Source organism: Cardiocondyla obscurior, linkage group LG01 (genome assembly GCF_019399895.1).
Source record: "Cardiocondyla obscurior isolate alpha-2009 linkage group LG01, Cobs3.1, whole genome shotgun sequence".
In the NCBI taxonomy this organism is placed as follows: domain Eukaryota; kingdom Metazoa; phylum Arthropoda; class Insecta; order Hymenoptera; family Formicidae; genus Cardiocondyla; species Cardiocondyla obscurior.
The window spans coordinates 2,450,369-2,477,347 of NC_091864.1; the positions used below are offsets into that span (position 1 = coordinate 2,450,369).

The window sequence follows — 26,979 nt, forward strand, 5'->3', positions numbered from 1 at the left end:
ACGTCTATAACGTTTCTTTCGGGTGTTAATTGCCAACGTCATTGACTGCTAATTAAAATCCAGTGCGTTTGACCGTAGTATTCAATGTGATTCAAGAATTATAAGATGTAATTCGTAGGCAAATGCTTAAATGGGCCCTACTATTTTATTCTCGTAGAAATGTAACGTGCCTAACGCAGAACGTGTCTAGTTTCTCTGTTCGTTTAACACTTCGCTCTCATCGAGCGGTCGGGAACGCGTCTTCGCGAGCTGACTGCTCGAAACGTTTCGCGCTCCTTTCTTCAACCCACGGACAAGATTTCTCTCTTCGATCGGCTATTTAGACTGTACATGCTACTGCACGAAGTTAAGTTACTCCGCCTGAACGACTGCAACGGCGTTTTCAACCGGAAGAATAATCTGTACAAGCACTACTTCAAGTACGAACGCCAAGTATCAAGATTCAAGTGTTCGTGCCATCTCCATTGTTCGAAGAATAAAAGTCACGCGTTTATTCATAAATTTTAGCTGCTATCTGGGACTTAGACGAACGCGAATTGCATTTGATCTCGAAACGAGAAACGTTCTTACGACATAAACTTTTGCGCGAACTTTCTGATCTTGAATATTAATTAAGAGATTGTAAATTTTATGGAACGTTGAAATTTCTCGATTAAGCATGTACTATTTTTCTCTGTGTATCATATAAATATTATAACTGTATATAAATAGAATGTACATTTGATTGCATCTTACGTGTATCGGCGTATGTATGTGTGTGCGAACTTTACTGTGCGTGCCATAAAGAAGATTTATTCGACTTTTTATATCAAGCTTGATATCAGCGCGACTTACGTTACGCCGGGACATTTTGATGGCTGTGCTTTAATTTAATTTCTATTTTTAAATGTCCATCCTTCTAACGCGTTATTGATCGACGGCTATTACTTTTGAGCTTTGACAAGGTCGAACGTTTTCTTGCAGATGTACACTTGGTACAGCTAGGTGGCTTCAAGATGCCATCCAGCCAGAAGATACAATGTCAGGGCAAGTACCCTTGCCCGAATTGTACGAGCATCTTCAGCCGGAAGAACAACCTCTATTCGCACATCAAGTACGAGTGCGGGCAGAAGCCTCGTTTCGGTTGCCCTTACTGCGAATACGCTTCAAAGAAATCGTCCAACATCCGCGCCCATGTACGCAGAAAGCACTACGGCTACAAAGTCGACGTGATCCACGTTTCGCTTCTCTAACGTCGTCGCCGAAGATATCTCCTGCTCTCTATCGTATAAAGATAAAGTTCTCTCTAAATATACTATGTATATAATTAAGTTATTTACAATTAGCTAAGAGAAAAGCTAACTCCAATACAGAACAATTTATATTTTTTAATTTTTGTTGATAGCTCTGTTAATTCATGTGTCTTTCGTCTTAGCCTTGCCATAACGACGTGAAACGCACTCGTTAATTGTTTCTTTTTTTTTTCTTTTTTTTTTGTCTTTTTTTCCAGAATAAAGCTAGTGGAAGTACAGTCATCTCATTTCGATTATTATCGCTTGCTCTTATTACTAATTCAACCAAAGACCGTAGCGGTTCGCTTGCTCTCATTACTAATTAAACCAAAGAACGTAGCATTTCTGAATATGACCGTCAGATCGTCGATAATTTCTACACGCATGAAGATAGCACCTCCGCTTGTCACCGTAAATAGCAGAAACCGTTGCGACCGCAACTGTCGCCAAAAAAAAGGTTTGACACGCACGAATTGGTCCATTGATCCCTTCTTCCCATTTGGTTTCTCTGTCTCGGACATGTCGTGTCGTGGATACGAGAAGCTTTGAGGCGAGCGGCGGGCCTTTTTTTTGTGTTTCAGTCTTGAATTATCGTATGGTCAGCGCGATACCACCCGCCACCCACAGCTACGCCCTCCAGTCGTACTTGTCGTCAACGATGACGGCAATGACACCGCAGGCGATCGACGCGGACGCGAACGCCAAGTTGCCGAGCAAGAAGTTCCCCTGCGAGAATTGCAGCAGCGTCTTCAGCCGCAAGGGTGGCCTTACCTATCATCGGAAGTTCGAGTGCGGCCAGGAGCCGCGATTCAAATGCCCTTATTGCGACTACCGCGGCCGGCACATCTCGAACGCGCGTCGGCACGTGCGAAAGTGCCACCCCGGTCGGGACGTGCACACCATCGACCTATGCAAGCTCCAGCTACGCGACCCTTGAGACCAGCCGTCTACTCGGAAAATCGACCCTGCACTGAAGAACAACGACTCGGCAAGATCAAACGCGTCAGATGGCAACGTCAAACGTCGCACGTCACGGGAAGATCACCCCCTCGTAACGCCGCATCTACGTACAACGGTAGAGCATCCGAAGATTATACTATTTTATTTTTGGCGCGGTATTGTTCGCGATTTACACGAAGAATACCGTAAGCTTTTCCGCTGGTACGCGCAGCACGGCAGGCCGTGTGAACGATATATCTGTCTTTTTCAGGAACGCAGAACTCAACGGGCGTCTGTTCGCATCGACTTCTCTCATTTCGCGTACTCGACTCCGCTTAATCGACCTGAAGAATTGAACTGTGAGCCCGGAAGATAGTTGTGGCTGTGTATTGCATATTCCGTCTGGATTTTGACTCTCGATCGCTATGACTGTTCCATTTGAAGACGGAGGATCGGTGCCAAATAGTGTTTCTTTTGTTACGCGTTTTAGATATGACTAATTGCAGCAATTCTTATTCAGATTATTAATTAACGATTGTGTAAAAAGAATTTACCAATATCTGTGTTATTAGTGTTGAAATATAGCGAATCAAAAAAAAAAAAAAAATAGAATATTATCAATCGTTTGGACATGACGATTACTGTTAATAATTAATTAGTAAGACTAGACGAAAGAAACTTTCGGTTACGTGAGGAAGTATTTAACAAATTTTTACAGGGTACATGATTTTCACGCGAGAAAATATTATTTAGCTTGATTAGTATTTTTTTTTTCTTTTTTTTTTTAATGTACATATCTTTAATATCAACGCAGTATTATTTTATTGGCTGTCAAAATAATTTATTTATATCAAAAAATTTAGTTAAATATTTATTTTTTAATATTATAAATTAGAAATGATTGCCATTATTTTTAGATACTATAGACTAGTGCTTAATGTGAAATACGATAATTCAATGCGATAATTAAGCTTACGAGATCTGTATAAAGCTTCTAGCTGCACGTGTAGTGTAAATGTTGTTGAAATTTATGCACATTATTTCAAATTTTATATAAGTTGACGAATTAATTCATTTGTGATATTTCAGTACTCTTGAATTTAAAATATATTATTTTAACATTCCAGGTTAATGTTATCTATTGTTAATCGTATGAAAAATTCTAATTTTACTGGTTTTTAAATCGGGACTGTTACCTGTGCTTTATCGTATAATTATAAAGATGACGATTAGTTAGTTTAAATGAAAATATTGTTTTACTCTGCGCACTTGCGTGGACTATGTGTTAAGTGTGCATAAATAAAATGTCAAATTTTAATATTAGCATTCCTTTCTTATCCTCTTAAATTATGTATATTATTTTTTTTTTTTAATTTTACAAGTATACATATTTTTCGTCAAGACCACATACGTACGAATAAATTAAATTGGAAAATTTTGAGTACTTGCAAGTAATAAGTAATGCCTAAAATAAAATAATATTTTTTGTTTCGTTTACATAGTTTTTTCTCGCACGATATTATTTTTCACTTGTACATGCGAGTTGTCAGTTTATAAAATATTTTCTATATATCAGCTTATAGTTTGAATATGATTAGTTCGAAAGTATTACAAGTACACATTGTACAATTTTATTAGCCTGATGACAGCGTATCTATGATTAATTCTTCTAATTGTTCTATCGTTTGCTTTCAGTTTTTCCATAAGGAAATTATGGAGTCGGCCTATATTACTCAACGAAATCTTCCGTGAGCTAATGCATCGTTAAGGGAGTTGCCGAGATTTTATTTATTTTATTTTATTTTATTTTTTTTTCGATATATTATTTTACGCACTTTTATCGTGAAATGTATCGAGATCAATTTTAAATATGAAATAAAAATCTGTAATTTAGATCAACCTTCTTCCCAGCAATCCTTTTTTTTATCTTGTTGTTTATCAGACTCTTCTGCGTTTGCTTTATTAACAACTTATTTTTGTAAATTGTAGCCTTTTTTTTTTACACGACATATAATTACGGTTACGGATGATGTCAACATCAATCTCGGTGGCTTGGCAGTTTTACGGAGTCCAGCATAGAGATTACAATGCATGAGGTTTCTGCAAATGGGTGATTTCTGATGTGACATTCTTTTCGCTTCTGTTTCAGAACTTATTCACCCGGTGATCTACGGGAATGAAATTTTCTCCGTTAGGACTAAGAGGCAACTGATGTCACGCCGTGCAGTCGTCGGCGGCAATTTCAGTATCGAGAAACAGAAGAAATTTCCCTGTCCTAGGTGTCCGAGTGTCTTCAGCCTCAAGAACAATCTTTACTATCATTTGAAATTCGAGTGCGGCCAGTCGCCGCGGTTTAATTGCCCTTACTGTGTTTATCGTACGAAACACGAGTCAAATGTGCGTGCACATGTACGCAGAAAACATCCCGGCGATAAAGTATATGTCATTGACGTGTGCAAAGTAAACGTGTAATATAAAACCGAAGTTCTTCGCCGTACCTATTATAGAATTTTTTTTATATTTTTATTAAACAAATTTTTTTTTTTATTAAATTTTAATCTAAAGAGCTGCAATTCAATTTATAATTTGTTATTGAAATTTAATATTTTTTTTTACATGACATCTTTTTTTACTGGTTAAAAAAAATTTGTTTGTGCAATTTTAAATAATAGAATTGTGTAATGGAAATCTTAGTCGAATAAATGTGTATATTTTTAAGATGTGGTTATTAATATTTATATATTTCAACGTTAATCTATATAACAAATTTATGAAAATTCTATGTTGTATTATTTTTTTTTTTTATATATTGATGGGAAAAAGCAATATTCCAGTGCCAATCGTTTACGTGCAAGCGTATTTACACATTTATATCTTATTATATTTATATATAGAAAGAGTTTTGTAGATGATTTAATGGTCTGTTTTTTAAATATTATATACAAGTCGTTTAGGTACAACCAGCTGCGTTAATTAGTACCACGTTTTGTACTGTTTCACTCATCGTTCCATAATAAATATAGACAATTATGCGTTCGTAAAATTACTAGCTCGACCGTGCATTAAATTAAACGTACTCGACGGACGTCAAGTCAAATAATTTAAATAAGACTTTCAGTTACTGCAATTAATCGTCGTCTGAAACTCATCGACATTCTAGCACCGCAGTCCACCTAGTAAATATCTCCCTTTGCCTTCGTTTGCGGTGAATTATTATCCTTCTCTGACGATTCGTCGTCTATTTGCGTACTAAGTTTTAACTGGCGATGAATACGGCTAATCGGTAGGACGTCTGCATTTTTCAGAAGGCAAGTACTCTCCGAGGAGCGCACGGCGTAGATGCGGCGCTAACCGATCGGTCCACAAGGCCCAGCATCCACGACAGGCCTGCAGACAGGTCTATTATTGCCCGAGGTGCGGCGGAGCGTTTAATTGGCGGTACAATCTCCAGCATCACCTGAAATTCGCGTGCGGTCAGTCCCCGCGATTCAACTGTCCGTACTGTCCCTTCCGTACGAAGCACACGTCGAACGTACGGGCCCACGTGCGCAGGAAGCACCCGAACCGCGAGGTCTACGTCGTCGACATCCTCAGCTGGCAGCAGCGCGACGAGTCGACGCCGGTTACGTGAATTCAACGACATTGTCAGCCTGGATTCCCTTCAGAATAAAACCTGTTTTGTCAAGTACGGTACTCCTGAGAATATTATCCTCCTCTCGCGACGTGTCCTACCTCCCCGTGGAAGATCTATGTTACGCTTGCGTGTCCTCAACGATAGTAACGAACCGAATGTCTTGGGTTATTGATCGCACGAGATTCGTGATCCAACAGAGTACACGGTTGTTACGTCGATCGCTTACGAGCACTCGAGAAGAATGTCCTACGTTAAATGTGTTGTATTTTTGTTTCTATCTCTCTCTCTCTCTCTCTCTCTCTTTTTTTTTTTTTTTTTTTTTGTTTTTATCTCGTCCGTGGGTGCAGGGATTTAACAATGTTCGCAACGGGCTCTGTGGATGACGACGACGTTCTATGCTTTCTTTTTCAGCTTCCGAGTCAGTGCCAATGCGCACGCGGAAAAATTATCTTGGGTCAGTCGCGATAAGGAATGCCGTCAACTCGCCGCGCGTTCGAAATGGGAGATCGTTCGCGTGCGGTAATTGCAACAGCGTCTTCAGCATGAAGCATAATCTACAGTATCACTGGAGGATCGAGTGCGGCCAGCCGCCGAGATACAATTGTCCCTACTGCGCTTACAGGACGAAGCATCCGTCAAATGTGCGAGCACACGTGCGCCGCAAGCATCCTGATAACAGGGTCTACGTAGTAGACATACGCAAGACTGATATTCCGCAGTTCTTCTGAACCCTTCACGGCCGAAATATTCGATCGATCGTCGATGTACTTCCTTTCTATCGAAACTAAATAATCGAGAGCTCATTTGATTTTACCCTTAATTACGTTGACACAAATTTTCATGCATTGAAATAACTAAAATAAGTCGCGAAATACCATTTGAAACTTGCGAAACCACCTCTTTGACAATTGACGTTTGCTTGTTTCCCGTAAGGCCAACTTCTGTAACATCTTTTCCTTCCTAATACTGTCTTCATCGTGAAATGCGTGATCGAAATAAAGAACTTTATTTTTAAAATATTAATATTTGTATTGGATATGTAACAAACTTACAAGTGATTTGAAAAATGAAATTTTTTCAACGTTACATCTGTACCTGTATATAAAATTATTTGTAATCGATTATACTACTTCGTATAATTTGTTTTTTTGTGATAGAAATGTATTATTTTAATTTTTATTTTTAAATTTTCATCGATGATGAAAATAATTAAACGTATTAGATATCTGATGTTGTATTATTAAATTTGTATCAGTTTTGTTTTATTTTTATGTATTTTTTTTTTTTGCGAAATAAAACTTATTCAATATATTTATATTAAATTTAATCAGATAAAAAAAATGATGATAACTTTGAAACAATCTATTGTTGCTAAAGAATTTGTGAAAATATATCTTACAAAAAAAAGTAATAATAAAAAGAAAATAAAAAAAAACTGTTGAATAAAAGCTTATCTATGTAATAGTGAGAAAGTCGAATTTTAATATTTAAACTAACATAGCATCTTCAATATTTTATGTTTGTCATGTTTTTCGTGTGTGTCTGACTAAAATATTGTAATATACTAATAAACAATTCTTTTACACATACAGAATTTTATTATTCTTTTATGTGTAGCATCTTACGTGTTAAATTTTCACAGAGTGTCCGCGATCAAATAAAAATAATTTGGTGGATAGTTGGGGCTTGTCGAGACAATTAGAAAAGTTCCATATTATTTTGTGAACTTGTCGATCGTTATTAAGAAAAAAATTAAAATGTTTAGCGTAAGAGCGACAAAGAAATTCACTTACTCGCAACTTTCTTGCCGCTCTTACGCTAGAAATTTTAATTTTTTTCTCAATAACGATAAATAATTTTACAAAATAATATGGAACTTTTCTATTTATCTCGACAAGCTCTAACTATCTCTCACGTTATTTCTATTTGATCGCGGACACTCTGTATTTAACAAAAAAAAAGAAAAAAAATTATTAGCTACGAAGACTTGTACTTTTTTAATTTTATTAACTTTGCGCAACTCTCAGATAAAATACGAATCTGTGTATTTTAGTCTTTTAATTAATTATTCGACATATCTCAAGGATGATTTAAGAAAAAATAGAAATACCGTGCATTTGCACTTATCGCATTTTGCTGCGTACTTTTTTTCCTTTTCTTTCGATGCGGGAAACTGCGAGATTGCAGCAGAGTTACTTTAATTCCCAGTTTCCACCCCAGTTACGTTGTGAAATTTTCTGCTTCCAGAGATCGTGCCGGCTACCGAGCGACGATTTTACACACGTTCCAATCAATGCATCTACAATTCCAATGGAGAGCAGCAAAGCAGAAATTACCCTTGCCACAAGTGCGGCAGCGCGTTTACGCGCAAGAACAATTTATATAATCATCTTAAGTTCCAGTGCGGTCAATTGCCGAGATTTAACTGTCCATATTGCTCGTATCGCACGAAACACTCGTCAAACGTGAGGTCGCATATACGCAGAATACATCCTAACGAGAGCGTCTACGTTCTCGACATGAGCAACAAGCAAAATCAACCGTGATAAATGATACGAATTTTACGAGTCTTCCTTTCGAGATTGTTTGCGAGCTACAAGGTATATCTCAGTTGTAACGTTGAATGTTACTGGTTGATCTGTTATTTTATATCTTTAATATTTTTAACAATTTTTTGAGAGATTTAAGATGTTATTTTTAGAAAATGTATGTATCTATAATTAAATGCACTGTATATTTACATATTTATTTCCGCAACGTGCCCAAAGATATTTTATTAGGTTTTAGATTGTATTAAATTTGATGTATCTGAATAAATTTTGAGTATTCATCTATCTACGATTGTCCTATGGTTTTAGCGAGCCCATTCTCGCTTTAGTTTCTTAAACTTATTAATATAACTTCAAGATATAATCCATTTTTTTAAATTAATTTTTAATTTACTAGTTTTTATATTGTACTATAAAGATATCGAATATTTTTGAATTTAAGGTGTGCTTTTCTGGAGTGACGGTTTAAGAAGATTATCTGTATAATTATGTTAAATTTTGAATTAATTAGGATGAAGAATTGTATTAATCTCGCTGGAGAACAGTTTAATTAAATGAGCTTCTGAGCAAATCGTAAGTATTTTTTTTTTACGATTATTTGTTATTTCTTGTTGCTGTATAATGAAACGCGAGGAAGAGGTCGTCGCGGATATCAAATTATCATTTTTTAATGCATTACTGCCTTAACATTTTTTTTTGCTTACGTCTTTTTCAGATAACGAGATGTATCTGGTGGCGAAGTTGCAGCCTTTCGATTTTAAGAAAACGTACTCGTGTCCGAAATGTAACCGTATCTTTGAGAAGAAAGGCAGCCTGAGCAGGCATCTGTTGTATGTCTGTGGCAAAAAACCGCGATTTCAGTGTCCGTATTGCGGCTTTTGCTGCAATTTGCGTAGTAACGTTTACAGACACGTACGCAACAGTCACAAGAGGAATGAAGTGTACACGATGGACATTATCAGGAACTGTGCCATGAAACCACATTGATTGTTTTGCCGGATTATTAACTTGCTACTAATATCTTTCTGCAAACTTTAAATTAAAAAAAAGAAAAAAAAACTGCAGAAATATTTTACGCTTATTTTATGTACCTGATATGAGTAATATCACGTTCGTTACCTTTGATAATCGTCAAAAGGATAGAATGATATAATAATTAAATGATTTTATGATAAACATTTTTTTTGTTATAAGTAACAAGTACTGTAGACGTAATAAATTTTATTACAACATATTGTACTAAATTATGATACTTAACAATTTTTATTTTTATTTTATTGGCTTTATCATCTATTTTTTTAATGATATAAATAATATTTTAAAATAAACAATTTTATTTTCTTATCCAGAGAATATTATTACTTCGTTTTGGTTTTATTTTACTTTTAAATGTTTCTAACATCTACAGGATTTTTTTTTTAAATACATTTTTAATATAGCGTCGTAAAGATTTTTTTTTTCATGACTCGCTGATTTATTTTAATAATATTTTATAGACATTCATTGTTTCGTTTGTTACGTTATCCAATTTTATGTATATGCACGCGCTTTATCTTATACATCCGTACATTCAGATCATTGTTAAAGCTAACGCATTTTCGCACACGATCGCGTTAAAATTAATAACCAGGTGAAATCACCTTTGTGCTTACAGGTGTCTTTTATGAGAGTTCCTCTAGAAGAAAAACAACGAAGCACACTGTGAATTTGTGTGCGAAGTACCAGTGTCCTAACTGTCCTTGCATCTTTGTATGGAAGTGCACCTTGAAGAGGCATTTGCGTAACGAGTGTGGCAAGAATCCGCGTTTTAAATGTCCTTATTGCAATTATTGTGGCAAGTGGAAGGCCAACATTACGAGGCACATTAAAAGAGTCCACAAAAATTGTTGCAGCTATGTATTAACGATCAATTAAATTAACTTTCGTTTTTTCTTTATGTGCACGATTATTTTTAAAATAACCACGTTAAGATAACGAATTTTGTTGATAGCGTAAAATATATTAATTGCTAAAAATAAATATTTTTTTTGCTTTTTTTTTAATTACTTTTTTTTAATTTAGATTATTTAAATTAAAATTTTTTTTTTAAGTTTAAATAATTTTTTTAAATTAATTTTATCGTATAAGCTTTATTTTATTAATGTATTAATACAGTGCAATACTGTTTCTTCATATTTTTCAGAAGCTGTGTATGCTTTTGGATATTTTTATCCGAATTACATTTGAAAATAATACGACTGATTAAAATGTTTGAATAAACGTATAAAAACAAATTGATATTCGTGTTTTACTTACTTTTACAACTTATTGAGAAAATTGCTCTTTCTTTCACCTCCTCTCAACATAGCCTTGCTCAACATAGAACTTGCCAGTTCTCCTCCTTTTACTTTTTTTTAATTTCCTTTTATTTCACACAGGTGTAACGGGATTTGTTTCGTTTTAAAGTTTTAAGTACGATTAATGGAACGCGAATAATCGTCTCTTTACATTTCGATAATTGTTCCTGTAGCACATCGTGAACGAGTTATTCTTTTTTCAGATAACAATAAATCCGCAAAGAAGATCATTAAGAGGAAGAAGAAGAAGAGACTACGAAAGTCCAAATACCCGTGTCCTAATGCGAATTGCTTGAGCGTTTTTGTATGGGAAAAGAATCTGAAGAGCCATCTTAAGGATTATTGCGGCCAGAAACCTTCAATGAAGTGTCCCTATTGCGAGTTTGTTTCTAAATACAAAACAGACGTACGAAAACATGTTCGATCCCAGCATCGCAATAGATATGTCTATATGATTGATATTTTGCAGCAAAAAGTGTTCCAGTAAATTTTCTTTCACGTCATGAAATATAACTACATTTTCAGGTTATTATTACACATCTTCACGTAGTGTTATAATTTTTTTTTCTTTTATTCTTGTATTAGAAATAATCACGTCTTGCACAACTATATCTATATATAAGTGTAAATACTTGCATGAAATGAATCTGCATTGGTTTGAAATTTTAGATTAGTTCTATTTCATCAAAAAAAAAAAAAAAAAATTAAGTAATTAGGTTAAATAGTTCATTAATTATACATATATAGATTAGAATAGAATTGTACACTTGGAATAATAATGGATATATCCTAGCCGAGTAGTCTAAATTAAACAAGACACGGAATATCTGCGGCATCGATGCGATATGATTTAAGTAATGTAAATAAAAAATGTATGTTATTAAATTTCTAAAAAATTGTTGATTTTCTTTTTACAGAATAAAGTAATATATTGAAAATTTCTATCACATTAACAAGAAACTTGTGTAAATTTTCAAATAAAGTATCTACATCTATCTTTGTTAAAAATCGAGATGCGTTTTTGCGTTGTAAAAAAAAAAAATAACACATAAGAATTTTGTCTGTTTTTGTGACGAATGCACGATAAGAATATACAATTAAAATTAATAAAATATTATCCCATAAGTTTCTTACGCTTCATGATATTTTTTTTTTCCAATCACGTGAATGTGCATCGCCGCATGAGTGGCGAGTATCTTTTTACTACGATTTCTCATTTTGCATTTCAGATTTATTTATTCTGTCATCAGCTGTAAATGTGCACGCTCGAAAGCAATTCTTACGAAATCTGGGACGAAAGTATTTTTCGAACGATGATCTAAGGTAAGATACGAGGCGCCTGTTTATTGATTTAGGTATTATTAATAATATAAAATTACGAAATGTTATAAATTGTGAAACTTGTAATTAAATTTTCTTATTTAATTGTGTTTAGCGACGTCGTTAACTACGATTACGGTTTTTTTTATCATGTAATTTTTGTGTGCATTTATTCAGATAAAATATTAATTTGTCTATAAATTTTTTATTAGGTTCGCGTGCCCGAGATGTAATAAACGTTATCTGCACAAATGTCATATGATGCGACATTATAATAACGAATGTGGTTGCCCGCCAAGATTTCAGTGTTCTTACTGTGGAAAGAGCAAACGTTCTAACAAAGTCCACAAGTATATAAGAGCCAAGCATCCCGGATTGAAATTCAAAGCTGTTAGACTTCCTTACGTTCAAGAATAAGTTCCGATTAAGCGCTTGATTCGGAGTCAATTAATTAATTCTACAGATGTTATATATGTTATATATGTAAAATAATTTTTAATAAAGAAAGAAAAAAAGAAAAAAAAAATTAACATACCCCGATTTTTAATCTTAATACAACGTATGCGTTACTTTCAATTTAGAAACTGGAAAGTTCGAAGACATTGAGTTTAATTAGTGGCGTATTTTATTAATAATTATTTCTTTTTGCAGAACAGTAAGACATCTTTAGATTGTGGAACTTGGATAATAATTCGTGGAAATGAGATCGCATCTCGTATTGTAAGTTTTTAAAGTAGCCAAACGCACATTTATCTTTCGAACTAACACTCTATCGTAGACACATTTGATCTGGTTCTCCGTCACCGTTCGATAGTTAATCGTTAGATTGCCGCGCGGTCCATTTGTTCACAGCTTGACGATACATCTAACTGCTTTATTGTTCATATCTTACTAAACAATGCGTGTCATTCCGCCTTCGTGTACGTGAGGCTAGAAATAAAATAGCGGTTGCCTCTTTGGGAGTGTCCTCATCGTTATATATACTAAAATAGTTTTGCCGTATCAGGCCAAACGAATCCTTTCGAGTTATTACCGGCGCATAAAGTAATTTGCAATTCGTTCCGAACCCTTCGGGCACTTCAGGCTTTTTTTTCAGGCTCTCAGGCAAGAGTTATTTTCTCACGCGAGTACACTGCTTCGGAGTGTTTGAGAGATAGAAAGTTGGTTTGCGAATTTCCTACGTCCCTAACGCGACCTCGAAGAGGGGTACGCCCGCCGCGGAATTTAACCGAGCTAATCCCGCACTTCCGTGTCTTTTTCAGCGTTTCTACAAATGTTACCGTGGTCGGAGGGAATCGGTACGGGCAACAAAAGTTCGAGGAAGATGAGGATCCGCTTCCAGTGCCCGCGCTGTCGCAAAAGCTACTCGACGAAGAGCGCCGTCACGGCCCACTACAAGTACGACTGCGGCAAACCGCCACGCTTCGAGTGTCCTTATTGCGGCATGCTTAGCAAAAAGAAGTTCAATGTTCAGGACCATATCAGGCACAAGCATCCGTCGAAGCTGGTCATCTGTAACACGCTGTTCTAGGACAGACCGCGCGGCCGCAGGCGGCACGTGCAAATACACCCCTTCGTGCGAGCCTCGGTTCGCCCTGCGCGTCAACGCGTTTCATTACAACTGCATCACTCGAAAGACAAGCTCAAGAAAATGATCTATTCGATTAGAGATTTTTATTCCTGAACAAAAGTAGTCTTTTTCGTACCTGTTAGCGATTATTAAGTGGTACCTTTCACTTATTGTATGATATTTATTATATATAATTGGAATGTGGCACGCGTCGCAAGGGAACATCTGTGCCTTTGCCCCGCGTGTACAAACGGATTTAGGAGGACTAGTTATATCGATGATTCGTTATTGCGTTGCGTTATGTTATCTATCCCCTTTCCAACACCGAGTTATTAATCTCCAGCTTTCTATTTCTTTCGCTCGTGTTTTTAAATAGTGTTCACATATTGTACTGCAATTAAGTAATATGTCAACATTTACTTAATACTTAGTTAATAGCGCGACATATTTTATGTGTACATATTTCGTCACGCTTTAAATTATAATTTTTAATTTAAACGAAATGCACAAAATATTTGTTGCGAGCTCAAATCGCTTCCTAACACGAGATAAAGTTTATTATTAGTAAAGAGAAATTTTTTTGTTTCCTTCAGAAAATTTATACAGTCGTTAAAGTAAAAGTAAATTAAACTTTTACTGCTGGTGCAGTTTTTTTTTTCTTTTTCTTTTCTTTTTTTTTTTTAATCGGGGGTTTTGCGGTAAATTAAATGAGGATAAGTCATTTTCCTCATTATACCTGACAATGTGACTTAGTCATAAAACTGATCGTTCGCACGTATGTTTTTTCAAATTTAAATAAAAAAATCTTTTCACTAAAAAAAAAAAACAACGTACTATTAATAAGAGTTACGTTCGCGTAACTCGGATTTTTTACGTTCTTTTTAATGTCTCACGTACTTTTTTTTTTTAGTTTTTTTTTATTACTAGTTTACTTTTGCTAACTATCGTTCTGTCTCGTTTTCTGTCTATATCTTTCGTATTTAATTCCCACGAATATTCCTTCTGCATGGAATCTTGGTGCGTCCATCCTCGAACAGGATGTTCCGCGAGACGCGTATCGAACGACACGACGATGTTGACCGTGGCACGATCTTTTGTAGGTGGCAGGCCCATGGAGCTTCATGTCACGCGCCGGATCAAGTACGGAAGAGCTAAGAAACGGGATATACAATATAATTCGGACACCGGCAAGTTCCATTGTCCGAATTGCAACAACGGTTACAGCAGGCGGGACACCATGCTCGGTCATTACAGGTACGAGTGCGGCAAAGCGCCCAGGTATAAGTGCCCGTATTGCAATCTCTGCAGCAAGAAGACCTCGAACATTTATCAGCACGTGAGGTGTATGCATCCTGATCAGCACGTGACGCTCGTGAAGCTTTATTGAGCCCGCGACACCTTTTGCCACGGCGATCATGGAGCAACGTGAAGCGACAGAGTTTATATCCTCGGATGTACTCGCCGAAGAGAATCTTTTAACTCTTCGTATTCCTGCCATTTACGTTTGTATAAATATTTATGACTTGATCGTAGTCATTTCGTTTTTTATTTTATATTTTTTTTTTTCTATTCGCAAACGGAGGAAAGAACAAACCTGCGTGCGCAGCTACACGCGGGATATCAAGAGAATTTGTAGAATAATTACAAAAGAATTCGCCGACACGTTAAAATGTTTTAGAGACGCACAATTAATTGCACATTTAATTTGCGATCTTATTAAACTATTTTTTTTTTTTTTACCAGTATTATAATTTATACACATGATTTTAATAAATTATTGTTAATTTATATGAAATCATGGGCTGCTCCGATTTTTATTTGTGTAAGTCGGTGATTGAAATCTATCAGCCCTATTAACCAATTGAAGACTGTATTGTATATAGAATTTTTAAATGTAAAAATAAATGAAAGACACTAAGAAAGATCCAAAAAATTTTTTCCGTTATTTTGATAATACTTCTTTATAGTATTACCACCGAGTGAAAACGTTGTAGCAGTAGATCACAAAAACCTTTAACGTGTTTCGTCGGTCGCTGCTATGATGGACTCGAGGTAAATTTCGCGTAAAAGCTACATCAAAATACATCGACTGCTACGCGAATAATCGCTGTGTGTCCTGTTACAGACTTCCCTTTCTAGACGACTTGCAGCTGCAAAATAGGCTGCACATCTATCGTATGGTAATTGAAACAAATACATCAGGCACACAACAATAACATTATTATAAGTAGCTTGAGTTAACCAGTTGAAAAGACTCGACATATATCAAACAATAAAATTAACATGATTCGCAAATTTTAAGTGTCTCAGAAATGTCTCTTTATTTTTATTTTTCTACGAAGTAAACTTTATTAGTTTTTTTTTTTTTTGTTCCGTTTCATGAGATCTTGCGGTTATAATAATCGTACGTCGACAATTGTTATTGAATATATTAATAATTATTAACGTGAGATGACATCGGTTTCAGAATTATGGGACGAGCAGAGAAACGAGACAGAGCAATTTCACTTTCGCGGGACGAAGCAAAGAAAAATTGGCTCGCACAGCAAGATGTATCACTGTCCGAAGTGCGAGAGATCGTTCTCGCACAGCTACTCAATGAATCGGCATTACAAATACGAGTGCGACAACCTGCCGCGTTATCAGTGCCCGTATTGCGGCCACGTCAGCAAGTGGTCGCATTCAATCTACAATCACATCAGGAAGATCCACAAGGGACAGAGGGTCACGCTGAACAAGCTCTACTAATTTACAGTGGGGAAGAGCGCTGTACGATAATGCCATTAAGACACACTAACACACGTGATTGTCAATAAAATCAAACTCGTCTCATTTGCGTGTTGAGTCATTTGAAAGAAAATGTTTCTATTTAAGTGGCGTTTTTTTTTTTAATGTGTTTATTTGAAGGTTGATCGGCCATCCGTATCCGTAGCTTTGAAGATAAAAAGCTCGAGGAAGCAATTAGATACGAATTACGCCGAGAATTAAGCTAACGACAAACTCCGCCTTTTAACCGTTCTATCCAGCAATGGAAAAAAAATTAAGTGGACGCGTTTTACGATTTTCAAAACGATAGCGAGCCTAAACGAGTCCCACCCACGTTTGGCCAGGCTAAAGAACCTCGGCTGATTTTAGATGCTTGCGCAGGTTTATATTTTCGAGCATGTCGATGCAGATGAAAACGAGGCAACCTTCGATCGCTCACGAAGCGGAAAGCGGTATCCCGAAAAAAAAAAAAAAAATATTCTGCGTGCATTACCCGTTTCTCTTCGCTGCTTCTCTCGTTATTAAGAGAACTCTGGCTGCCAGTCGTTGCTCTAATCTCGATCCCCATCTCTATTTGTGTTTGCAGATTTCAGGCCGATCGTTCTCCAGAAATATCACGGCGTTGTGCGGAATACCCGTCACACGCTCAGACTCCAAGCCTCCGCGAACCGGCGTGGCTTTCCCTGTCCGAGGTGCGCCCGTGTCTTCCGCACTACCGGCGGTATGAGCCGGCACTATCGGCTAGAATGTGTCGACATGCCACGCTTCAAATGTCCGCACTGCGAAATGCGTAGCAAGTACACGCAAGCTGTGTACAGGCACATCCGGGCGAAGCACCGCGACATGGAACTGCGATTCGTTAAACTGTATTGAACGCGATTTTGAGACTGATATACCTTTTTTTTTTTTAGATTTAATTTATAATTCGTGTCGAGACAGTTAATGCCATCGGTTAAAAAAAAAGAAATTATTAATAATAAAGGTCCTGCCTTCCCTCCCTTTATTTTTTACTTTTTTTTTTCTTAAAGAAAATTTATACTTGAATGATAAACGCGATTTAATTAATCGTGCTTGTTTGCAATTTGTAAATTTGTTTTTATTAAATCTCATCGATAGATGAATTGCGTTTGAGCAAATTTAATTTTATAAGCTAATGAAAAGTAAATTATATATATGCCAAGTTAATTATACCCGAGTGGAAATTCATCTAGCTAATCCGATTTTGCAGCTAATGGTTAGATTAAATATATGACTGTCTTCAAAAAATAAAGTTGTCGTTGAAAAAGAAAAGAAACAAAATCTGTTTAGTATCGATCGACTAGTCACTGTCCAGCTGATCATGTACCAAAATAGATATCTAAATGCTTTTCGCCGCGTATTTGTTTACTGCTGTGTGCTGATCTTTCAGATAGCTCGCTCGACTGCCGAATTCGCCGGGCAAACCGGTTCTCGCCGTCCGCCGCCCGCGCGTCCTCCACCTTGCCTTCGAGCGCAAAGTGCCGGCCAGATATCAACACACGCACGCACTCAACTATTGCGGCGCCCGGAGGTCAGCGACCGCGGCAGCCGAGCGCGCGTTAGCTAGGTCAGGACGCGTAGTATTACTAGTACGCGGAGAAAAACGTTTGAATATCTAACATTTTTTGGCTGGTTATTAAAGAGTAATAATTGTCTAGCATCCCGACGCTTTGAACGTTACGTTTCTGGCTTAGTGCTGGACAGTTTTGCTAAACAGCCACGAGATGAACCACGAATTTGCTAGCTGATTATTATGCAACGGTTGGAATCAATTTCCACTCGGGTAATTATTTATTTCCGATGACATGAATAATTATCATTGAAGAACACGTTCTACGATAAAAGAATTTTAATATAAATTACTAATATTAATAATCCGCGAATGACAAGTTTCTGTGATAAAATCGAAAGTTTTTACTGCGTTGCGTTACAAGATATAAGTGCAATATCTAATTTATATTAATTACATGCTCTCTAAAATTTCTGCAGCAAAACTTTCACGTTGATTGTGGGGTTACCGATCAGGCCGTTGATGTAAAATAGACATACGCTCCAACAGAATAAAAATTTTGTTTCAAAAATTTTTGGGAGCACGCAGAAAGTAAATTTTCTTTTTCTTTTTATATAATTCATTCACGGTGGAGATGAGCGTAAATAATATTTAAACGTTATTTGCGTTTATTTCCATTTAATAACGTGTGAGATATTGATACTTGAGATAATTAAAGACTCCTCTGATTTTCTACTTTACTTCGAAGATAAATAAAAAAAGAAAAAAAAAGCGAAGTGGAAATATTGAACTGCTTCTTTAATTATCTTCCTTGATAATTTACGATATAGATAGAAACGCAATAATAGAAGGAAAAAAAAAGATTCCTTTTTCGTACAAATAAATTAAAACAAAATTCGAACTTTGAAATTTCCGATATGCTACGTGTCTCAATAAGAATTGAAATTTATTAGAAAGAAAAATTGCATAAATAAATTTTGTGCAATTGTATAATATATATTCGAAACTTTTAAAGTATTTAAAGTACGATGTTTCATGAATTATTATTTTTATTTCTAGCCATTGTATACGAATTACCCCTTTGTTAAATTAATTTTAAATGTATATAATATATATATATATATATATTTCCTCAAGTTATTTAATATATTGAACGAAATATTAAGTATAAAAAATATATTTAATAAAATGTAATATTATTTCTAAATTATTGATGAAATTCTGTACATGTTATTTTAATGTTAGATTATATCATACAGAACAAATTAATTTTTAAAGATGTGTTATTAATATTTTATATTTGTTATATGTATATCGATATATTGAATTTTAATCTTTTCTAATTCGCTAATTAACTGTATTGTTGCATTTTATCTGATGTATGTAACTTGTAAATTATCAAACAGACGATAAAAAACGAAACCAATGTTTAATGTGTTCTTTAATATTATAATGTTTTATTAGCATCTTTATTTTTTTTATTCTCGTGTGTCAAAGATTTTTAATTACGTGTTGAATTGTTACCGGACGACAGTACGAGGTACGAGTCTAAGTTTCCGTTCTTTTTTTTTTTTTTTTTTTTTTTTTTAACTATTTTATTATTTAGGTTGATATCAATCTCATCATCATCTTTGAAAAAGAATGCTGTCATTCTTGAAAGTATGCCGACGATTTTCGCGTGTTCGAATGTATATTTGCTTTTTATGTTTTCGCTTAATATCGTGTAAGCTGCGTATGTTTTCTTGTAACGGTGACAAGTATATACCTTGCAGGCCAATGGTCTCGAGACCAAGTTCAACAGATTCACGTGTGTGTATTTATTAAAATATGAGGACGTTGAATTAATGAGATATATGAGAGAGCGCTGTGCGATTAATGAAGCCTGCACGAGAGGAGTTGACTCGATTCGTCTGATCTTAAAACAACTTCTTCCAGGTAGATCCATGCCCTACAGCGATAGCTGGACCACCTTTCCTCATTGCTCTGGCTCAGCCGTTCCTCACAGTTTCACCACGAAGGAGCTAGTGCGACATCAACGATTCCGTGGCGATCATCGCGAGAAACGCTACTTCCGGTGTATCTACTGCGAGTACCAGTCCAAATACAGCTCGAACGTGTACAAGCACATGCGAAGGATTCACAAGCACATGCCCTTCTTCAAACCAGATCGGTTGCAGTAGAAAGGCATGAGATGCGAACACATCGTTGGATAAAGATTTTCATTTAGAAATTTTTATCTCGAACGTTTATGAATAAGTATTACTTTTGTCAATATCAAAATGTCGAAAATGAATTTACATCATATATAGTTGTTTTTCATAGATGATTTAATAAGATTTCGTTGTTGAGAAGAATATTCAACGATTGATTCGAAGGAGCTTTTTTTTCTTTTTTTTTTTTTAATGAACTTTCATATAAATTGAATGTACACTGAGGAGTTTGTCGAAAGATAAACTGGCGAATTAAACTACTTCGCTGACTAGTCTAGCTAGTTGATTTAATAATTAACCAATAGCAGTTAATCTAAGTTATGACACCTTCTATATTAAGTTTAATAACGTATGTGCCGTTTTCTTGTAATGTACGTATATAATATCTATTTCTATTTAATCGAAATCTTTTAATCAAGATTTTTTTTTTTCAGTATGTTATCAAGATTATTATTAAAAGGAGTTTATTAAAATTCCTTTAAGAATTAAAATGTTAGAGAATAAATTATATATATATATTTTTTTTTTTTTCAGCGGTTTTTTATCGCCGTGTGTTCGCGAATTTTCTTTTAATCATTTATTTAATTAACTAAGCCTCACAGATGCTATTAAAAAACATTATTTATTTCTATATATATGTTACGGTATAGTTTTTTTTTTCTACATTTAATCTTAAAACGTTGACGATGGATAAAATGTTATTAATATTGAATATTAGTCATACGCGTTTTTAACAAAATTTATACTATTAAACGTTGCGCTGTGGATTTGTAATTACACTTTCTTGATCATTAAGCAATAAATGTTGTTGTTTTTATCTTGGTCAATTAAAACGTAATGTTATTATCCCATCGCATTCCTTGTAACATTGATTGATCTCTTAAAAATGTATTTTTAATTACGACAATTTTATGTGGAAAGTATACTTCTATTTTTCAGGATTAATGGTTGTATCGATCTAGGTAAGATCAAATCAGCGAGAAATTATTATTGCTGAACTAATTATTCTTTTTATTCCTAGTAACTTTTATTTTTACTAACAACTAATTTTTTTATTCTCTTAATTATTTATTCATTTATTAATTTTTTTATTAACTTTTTAGATTAAAAAACATATTATTTAATAATTTGATTAAATAAGATTTGTATGTAATTTAATTAGACAAAAGAAATTTAGATTCGCTTAGATTCTCCTTGATCAGTATTAAAATTAATTAATATCAACCGTCACATATCATGTCAATATTAATAGAAAAGAAATACGTCTTGATTTCGTGAATTTAAAAGTAAAATTAGTTTCTTGTTTTTCGTGAATTGCGCGGAACCTCGTTATGTTTCACAAATTTTAATATTTTCGCTGATTACGATCTCGATCTGATTTATTTTTCAGTATTCCGTAGGCATATGTACGTCTGTTCACAATGCAGTAGCTCCTACAGTACGAAACGCACCGGCAGATATTCTACATGTTCTACCTGGTCCTCGTTCTGCCCTACTACTTCATTCATCGCTCTCGCGCGTCTCTACGATTGTGACGACACAGGGACGCGGTATAGAGAGATCTTCTCGTTTACGTTTTTCGCTCATTCATCTCCCTTTTATCGTGTCGCCTATTACGTTCTCTCTTTTTTTTTTCTGACCACAGTTACGTCACGCTCGTACTGTATTCCTGATCTAAACTAACAATGGCTCTTCTTCTTCCTGTTCGTAGGACGTTTCCTGCAGCCATACGACGCCCGTATCATGGATATTCTGAGGGTAAACTACGGTGGCAGTCAGAACGAGGTCAAAAACGAAAACGGACCGTTCTGGCAATCTGGGAAAATGGCGTATCACTGTCCACGATGCAATGCCGGCTACACGTATAAGAAGACTCTAAAGACGCACATGAAGTACGACTGCGGGAAGGAGCCGAGATTCAAGTGCCCTTATTGCAGCAAAAGGGACAAGTGCTCGTCGAACATTTACAAGCATATTAGAATGCGACACAATGGGAAACCGGTGTACGTGGACAGATTAGAGTCTTCTCGTTCTTCTACCTCTTCTTTCCGCGACTCGTCGTCGTCTGCCATCGGGCAGTCATCTTAACTTGTGTGAACTAAATTAAGACTAATTTTTGTGATACCGGTGACGCAAGTGGTTGTAAAAAGGAGATAGGAAAAGCAGAAATTTTAATTTATAATATATGTTTTATATATACATATATTAATGTATATTTTATAATAATATAAATTGCCAGTATTATAAAATATACATATGTATATATTTTACGTTAGTCGTTTTTTTTTTTTTTAATTTCTTAATTTATTTTTTTGTTTGCCCGTACTGATGACATTGTCGTCATTAACACGTTAAGCACTGAACACTTTTTGTTGGTCTTTAAATTTACGCCGCGCGATTCCGTCAACCGGAATCACACGATAGATTGTTTAACGTGTTAAAAACAAAGAACTGAAATATATTATAATAAGTCTAACAAACGAACTTTTATGTCTATACATTAAAAAATGTAATATTCATCAAAATTATTATTATTTTTTTAATGAAATATTGAGAAAGTGTTGAGTCTAATATGGAAAATATGGAAAGTTATTTTAAACATTTTTTAATTGAATTTTTCAATAATTTTATATTAAAAAAAATAATTTTATTGACGGTAATTTATATTTGTTTAAGTGTTATTTTATAATTTTTATTTTTTTTTATGATTTAATAATTTTAATTTCCGCGTACAACAAGCAAGAATCTTTAAATAGACATAAATGTGAATTATGTAAATTTGTAAAAATATATTTCGATCTTGTTTCCTCGTTTATAAGTTCCTATTGTGTATGGATTGCAAAGTCTATGACTGCAATATAAAATGATTGAAGAGCACATTTTCAAAAGTGTTTGAGTTACCTATTTTTTTTTTTCGATAATATTTTTTGATTTTATGACTTGATAATATTTAAGAATTTTTTTGTTAAGGAAGTAGATTTTACTTTTGGAAATTGCTCTTTGATTGCATTCCATACGTTCAGGGATTACAACCTAAATTATTTAAGGATGTTACATCCTTGTTTAGTTTTTAATAAATAATGAAGACATAGTACGTCGATTCTAAATCGCTCAGACTACGATTTCCGAATCTACGGATTGTAACAATGTGCCATTTGCGAATCTATGTTTAGTCGACAATCTGACTCGTTTGCGATGCTCGAATGTATCGTTTACCTCAATAAAATAGTAAAAAAAATAAAAAAGATAGAAAAGAAAACATTTTAATGCAGCTTTGACGATTAATGCTCGTCTGAAAAAGTACGTTTGCATTTTTATTAAGTAGTTGTGATACTGCATGAGTATTTTTGCATTTATTAATTTTTTTCTACATTTTTATATAAATTTTTCTCGAGACTACGGTGATTTTTGTGATACACGATTTAAAAGTGATAAATAGCTTTATTGTCAATTAATTTTATGTGAATTTAGATTATACGAGACACAATTTTTGTTCTGTATTAATCGAGCTGGATTCGTGACTTTCACAAAAGTGTAACAGTGAAGAAATTACATGTATATAATGCGAATAAAATTAGTATTTATTGCACGTTGCTTGATTACTCAAAGACAACGCGAATGACAATAAAGACATATAGTCGTGCTTTATCATTCCTCGAAATGCATTTCCACATTAATGTTGCGCATTTTCTAGTCATGTATGCGATTTATTAATTTTCTTTTGTCTTCTGTTTCTTTCCTTTCTTTTTATTTTTCTTTTAATTATATTTTTTTTTTGTACAGCGAAAGAAGATCGAAAACGTTACAGAGTGTGGCGAGCGATGCCGATTTTCAATTTTCACGCAATGCTCGTGCGACAACGAATTGTCACACAGATATCGAACACGGTGTAATGTAAAGTAATAAGACTTTGTGAACACGATCGAATACGCAGGCTACCGTATTATGTTCGTATCGCTTGGCCACGTTACGATGTTGCACATTCACGGGAAGCGTGGCTTCCACGCCTCGCGGATCGTAATCGGAAAAAGCGCATTAACGTCCTGACTTGTTTTCAGATGTACGACCGCCGAACTGGGGTAACGCAAGACTGGTGACCTATATCTGCCCGAAATGCAACGCGGGGTTCCGGAGAACGTGGGACTTGATGAGGCATAAATGCGGCCAGCCACCGCGATACGCGTGTCCATATTGCCACAAAAAAGACCATTCGTCTTCGAACGTTTACAGGCATATCAGGCGGTGGCATCCGAATCACCCTATCAGTGTAAATAAAATGTTTTAAACGGTACCGTAAGCAAAGACGCCTATCTAAAATCTAAAACCAAGAAAAAAAAATCCACCGTGTATCCTCTCGGACTACCTACATGTGTTAAAACGAATTATCCTGAACGATGTCGTAGCGAAGTATTAATTATTGACTAGAATATATTTCTACTGCATACGTGAGAATAAATATTTCTGTTTAGATATGTGGACGCGATTCTTTAATGTAATTTTATACGCAGTAATTTTTTTTAATTTAATGCATTTGAGGATGTTAATATTTTTATAAATATTTTTCAATATATATATATATTTTTTTTTTAATCCAACAGTATTATTGGTTTTGGATAATGTTATTCGCAACGTTAATATAAAATATATTATATCACGTCGGGTGTTACATATTGATTTGGAATATAAACGGACGATAGAGCGACGACATGTGAACTTCACCGTACATATAGTTTAATGTGTCATGACTGCTAATGTGTAATTATACCATCGAGGAGAATCGGTGTGGAATAAATCGTATGGCTTCATTAATTTTTGTTCCTTATCTGACTTGTCTTGGACCGAATTTGTTTTCGTGCGAACATAACACGAATTCTCAAAGCGACAAAAACAATCAATGTTAATCAGTGTTCGTCTTGTCACGTTAATCTGTGTGTCCCACCCGTAATTTTAATTTCTACGTGAGCAATTGCGCGTGCACGTAAATTACGAATTTTCTTTTCAGCCGGATCGTTCTCGATTACGAGCAGGCGGCACGTTTTACTTTGTGAGAATTCTAAGGACGCATCCCGCTAACCGAGTTGCAGCGTACGTTTGGTCTTATATTAATCTTTTTCTCTCCCGACGAGATGCGAGACGGATCTCAAGCGAAATTGGAAATCTTTAAAGTGAAGCCGCGCATTGTCACTATCGCTAACTCGACTCTGAATTTTTCAGGTACCTGCCAGAACGTCGCCAGGAAGCGGCGCAAAGTGTATTCTGTCCACAAGAGTCACTACTGCCCACGCTGCAGCCGCGGCTTTACTTTGAAGAAGAACATGACGCGTCATCTGCGCCACGAGTGCGGCATGGCACCCAAGTATCAATGCCCGTACTGCGACAAGCTCTCGAAATTTACCCAGAACATTTACGCGCATATCCGAAAGTACCATCCCGATCAGCCCTTATACGTTAGACGGCTGTACTGAGCAATCGTTGAACCTGACGATTCTACATCGTTTGCCTGTGTTCTAATTGCTCGTCGTAAGTTCGTCATCAATTTTTCCGAAATATATTTATTGTTAAAGAAAAGAAGAAGAAAGAACAAAGTTTTAATATATGTATCTAGCGTATTTTTTTTCCCCTTTCTATATCACGGAAAAAAAAGGAATAAAGATACAAAATAAAAAGCTTCCAAAAGTATCCCTCGTATCGATCTCTTTAGATTTGTTCGTTTTGAGCTTGGCTTTAACAAGTGAGCTTATCATACATTACTGTATCTCCTCCTATACTTGTAGCTTACTTATTTCTCGATTGAAATGATTCATGGATCTATTGTTTTCGCCGTTTGTTTTCTCGTTTGTTTAATTTTACAGATTATGGAATTAACGCAGTCGGCTACGTTGATTTCGAATACAGAGAATCCGTAAAAGCGGCATGTCGCGCGCAGTACGCGAAAAGAGATACGTGCTTGTCTCTCTTAAATGTTACCGTTCCGTCTTTTTCCTCCCGTCGACGAGTCGCCGTTTCTGATCAACCTATGCTTTTACAGCTCTCTACACTCGGCCCTGCTACGTCGAAGTCACGCCTATCATCGTCCCGGGTCATCGGCGCCGGTACCGGACCAGCCGCAACGTATTAAATACGAAGAAGGTGGACACTTCGTTGCCCGGTATCTTCGAGTGTCCCAAGTGTCTTAAGATCTACAAATGGTACCGCGGTCTACTCAGGCACCTCGACTACGAATGCGGCAAGACGCCGCGCTTCAAGTGCCCGCACTGCGTTTACATCGGCAAACATCGCTCTCACGTTTACTCGCACATCCGAGGCAATCATTACAATCGGCCCATCTACGCCATCGACCTCCTACAAAAATGAACTCGCTCCAACGAACCGGATAAAGAACTCTCAAGACGAATAGCTCCGTTATCTTACGTGATAGATATATTCGGAAATGAAAGACGCTCCGGCGATCTTAATAGACAGCGGTAACTCACAATTAGTAAAAGTTTAGTTAACTAATGTCTGTGATGTTAGTCCATACACGAAATAATAAAAATAATTTTTTTTAATATAACGAAATGATTTTACGTTTTGTTTTATTATGTGATTATTATTGGGTGTCTAATTTATTTTATTGGCATTTTTAACGTTAATTTTAATTTTGGTTTAATTTATATTTCTCTTATTTATTTTAGGAGACAATGACAAAACTACAAAAAAAAATCATGCGACTTACCAATCTGCATGAGCTTCAGCGGAGGTGTAGAGTTCTGCCGGTGACTGTAACATAAAATAAAACATATTAATGTAGTATTTAAATGTTAGTATTTAAATTAAAGTAAAGGTAAAGCTTTACTTTTATAAAGATTTTTTTTTT

General features: G+C 35.3%; 1 protein-coding gene across 29 annotated transcripts in view; it reads left to right on the forward strand.

Moving 5' to 3' along the window:
• LOC139105269 (longitudinals lacking protein, isoforms H/M/V) overlaps positions 1–26,979 on the forward strand; it is a 175,982-nt gene that overhangs the window by 40,169 nt on the left and 108,834 nt on the right. Inside the window, exons 7-8 of one of the 29 annotated variants that reach the window (XR_011546337.1) lie at positions 1,853–2,346; positions 2,482–4,212. The exons of 23 other annotated variants lie outside the window; for them this stretch is intronic. Coding sequence is in view for 5 of the 6 variants with exons in the window: in XM_070662612.1 (XP_070518713.1) it covers positions 21,835–22,211 (377 nt within the window). In the remaining variant the exon portion in view is untranslated. Of the gene's footprint in view, positions 1–1,852; positions 4,213–8,091; positions 8,559–16,086; positions 16,916–21,834; positions 22,227–25,337; positions 26,129–26,979 lie in introns of those variants that run through there. 5 more of the 29 variants (XM_070662612.1, XM_070662979.1, XM_070663588.1 and 2 more) reach the window with 5 other exon arrangements.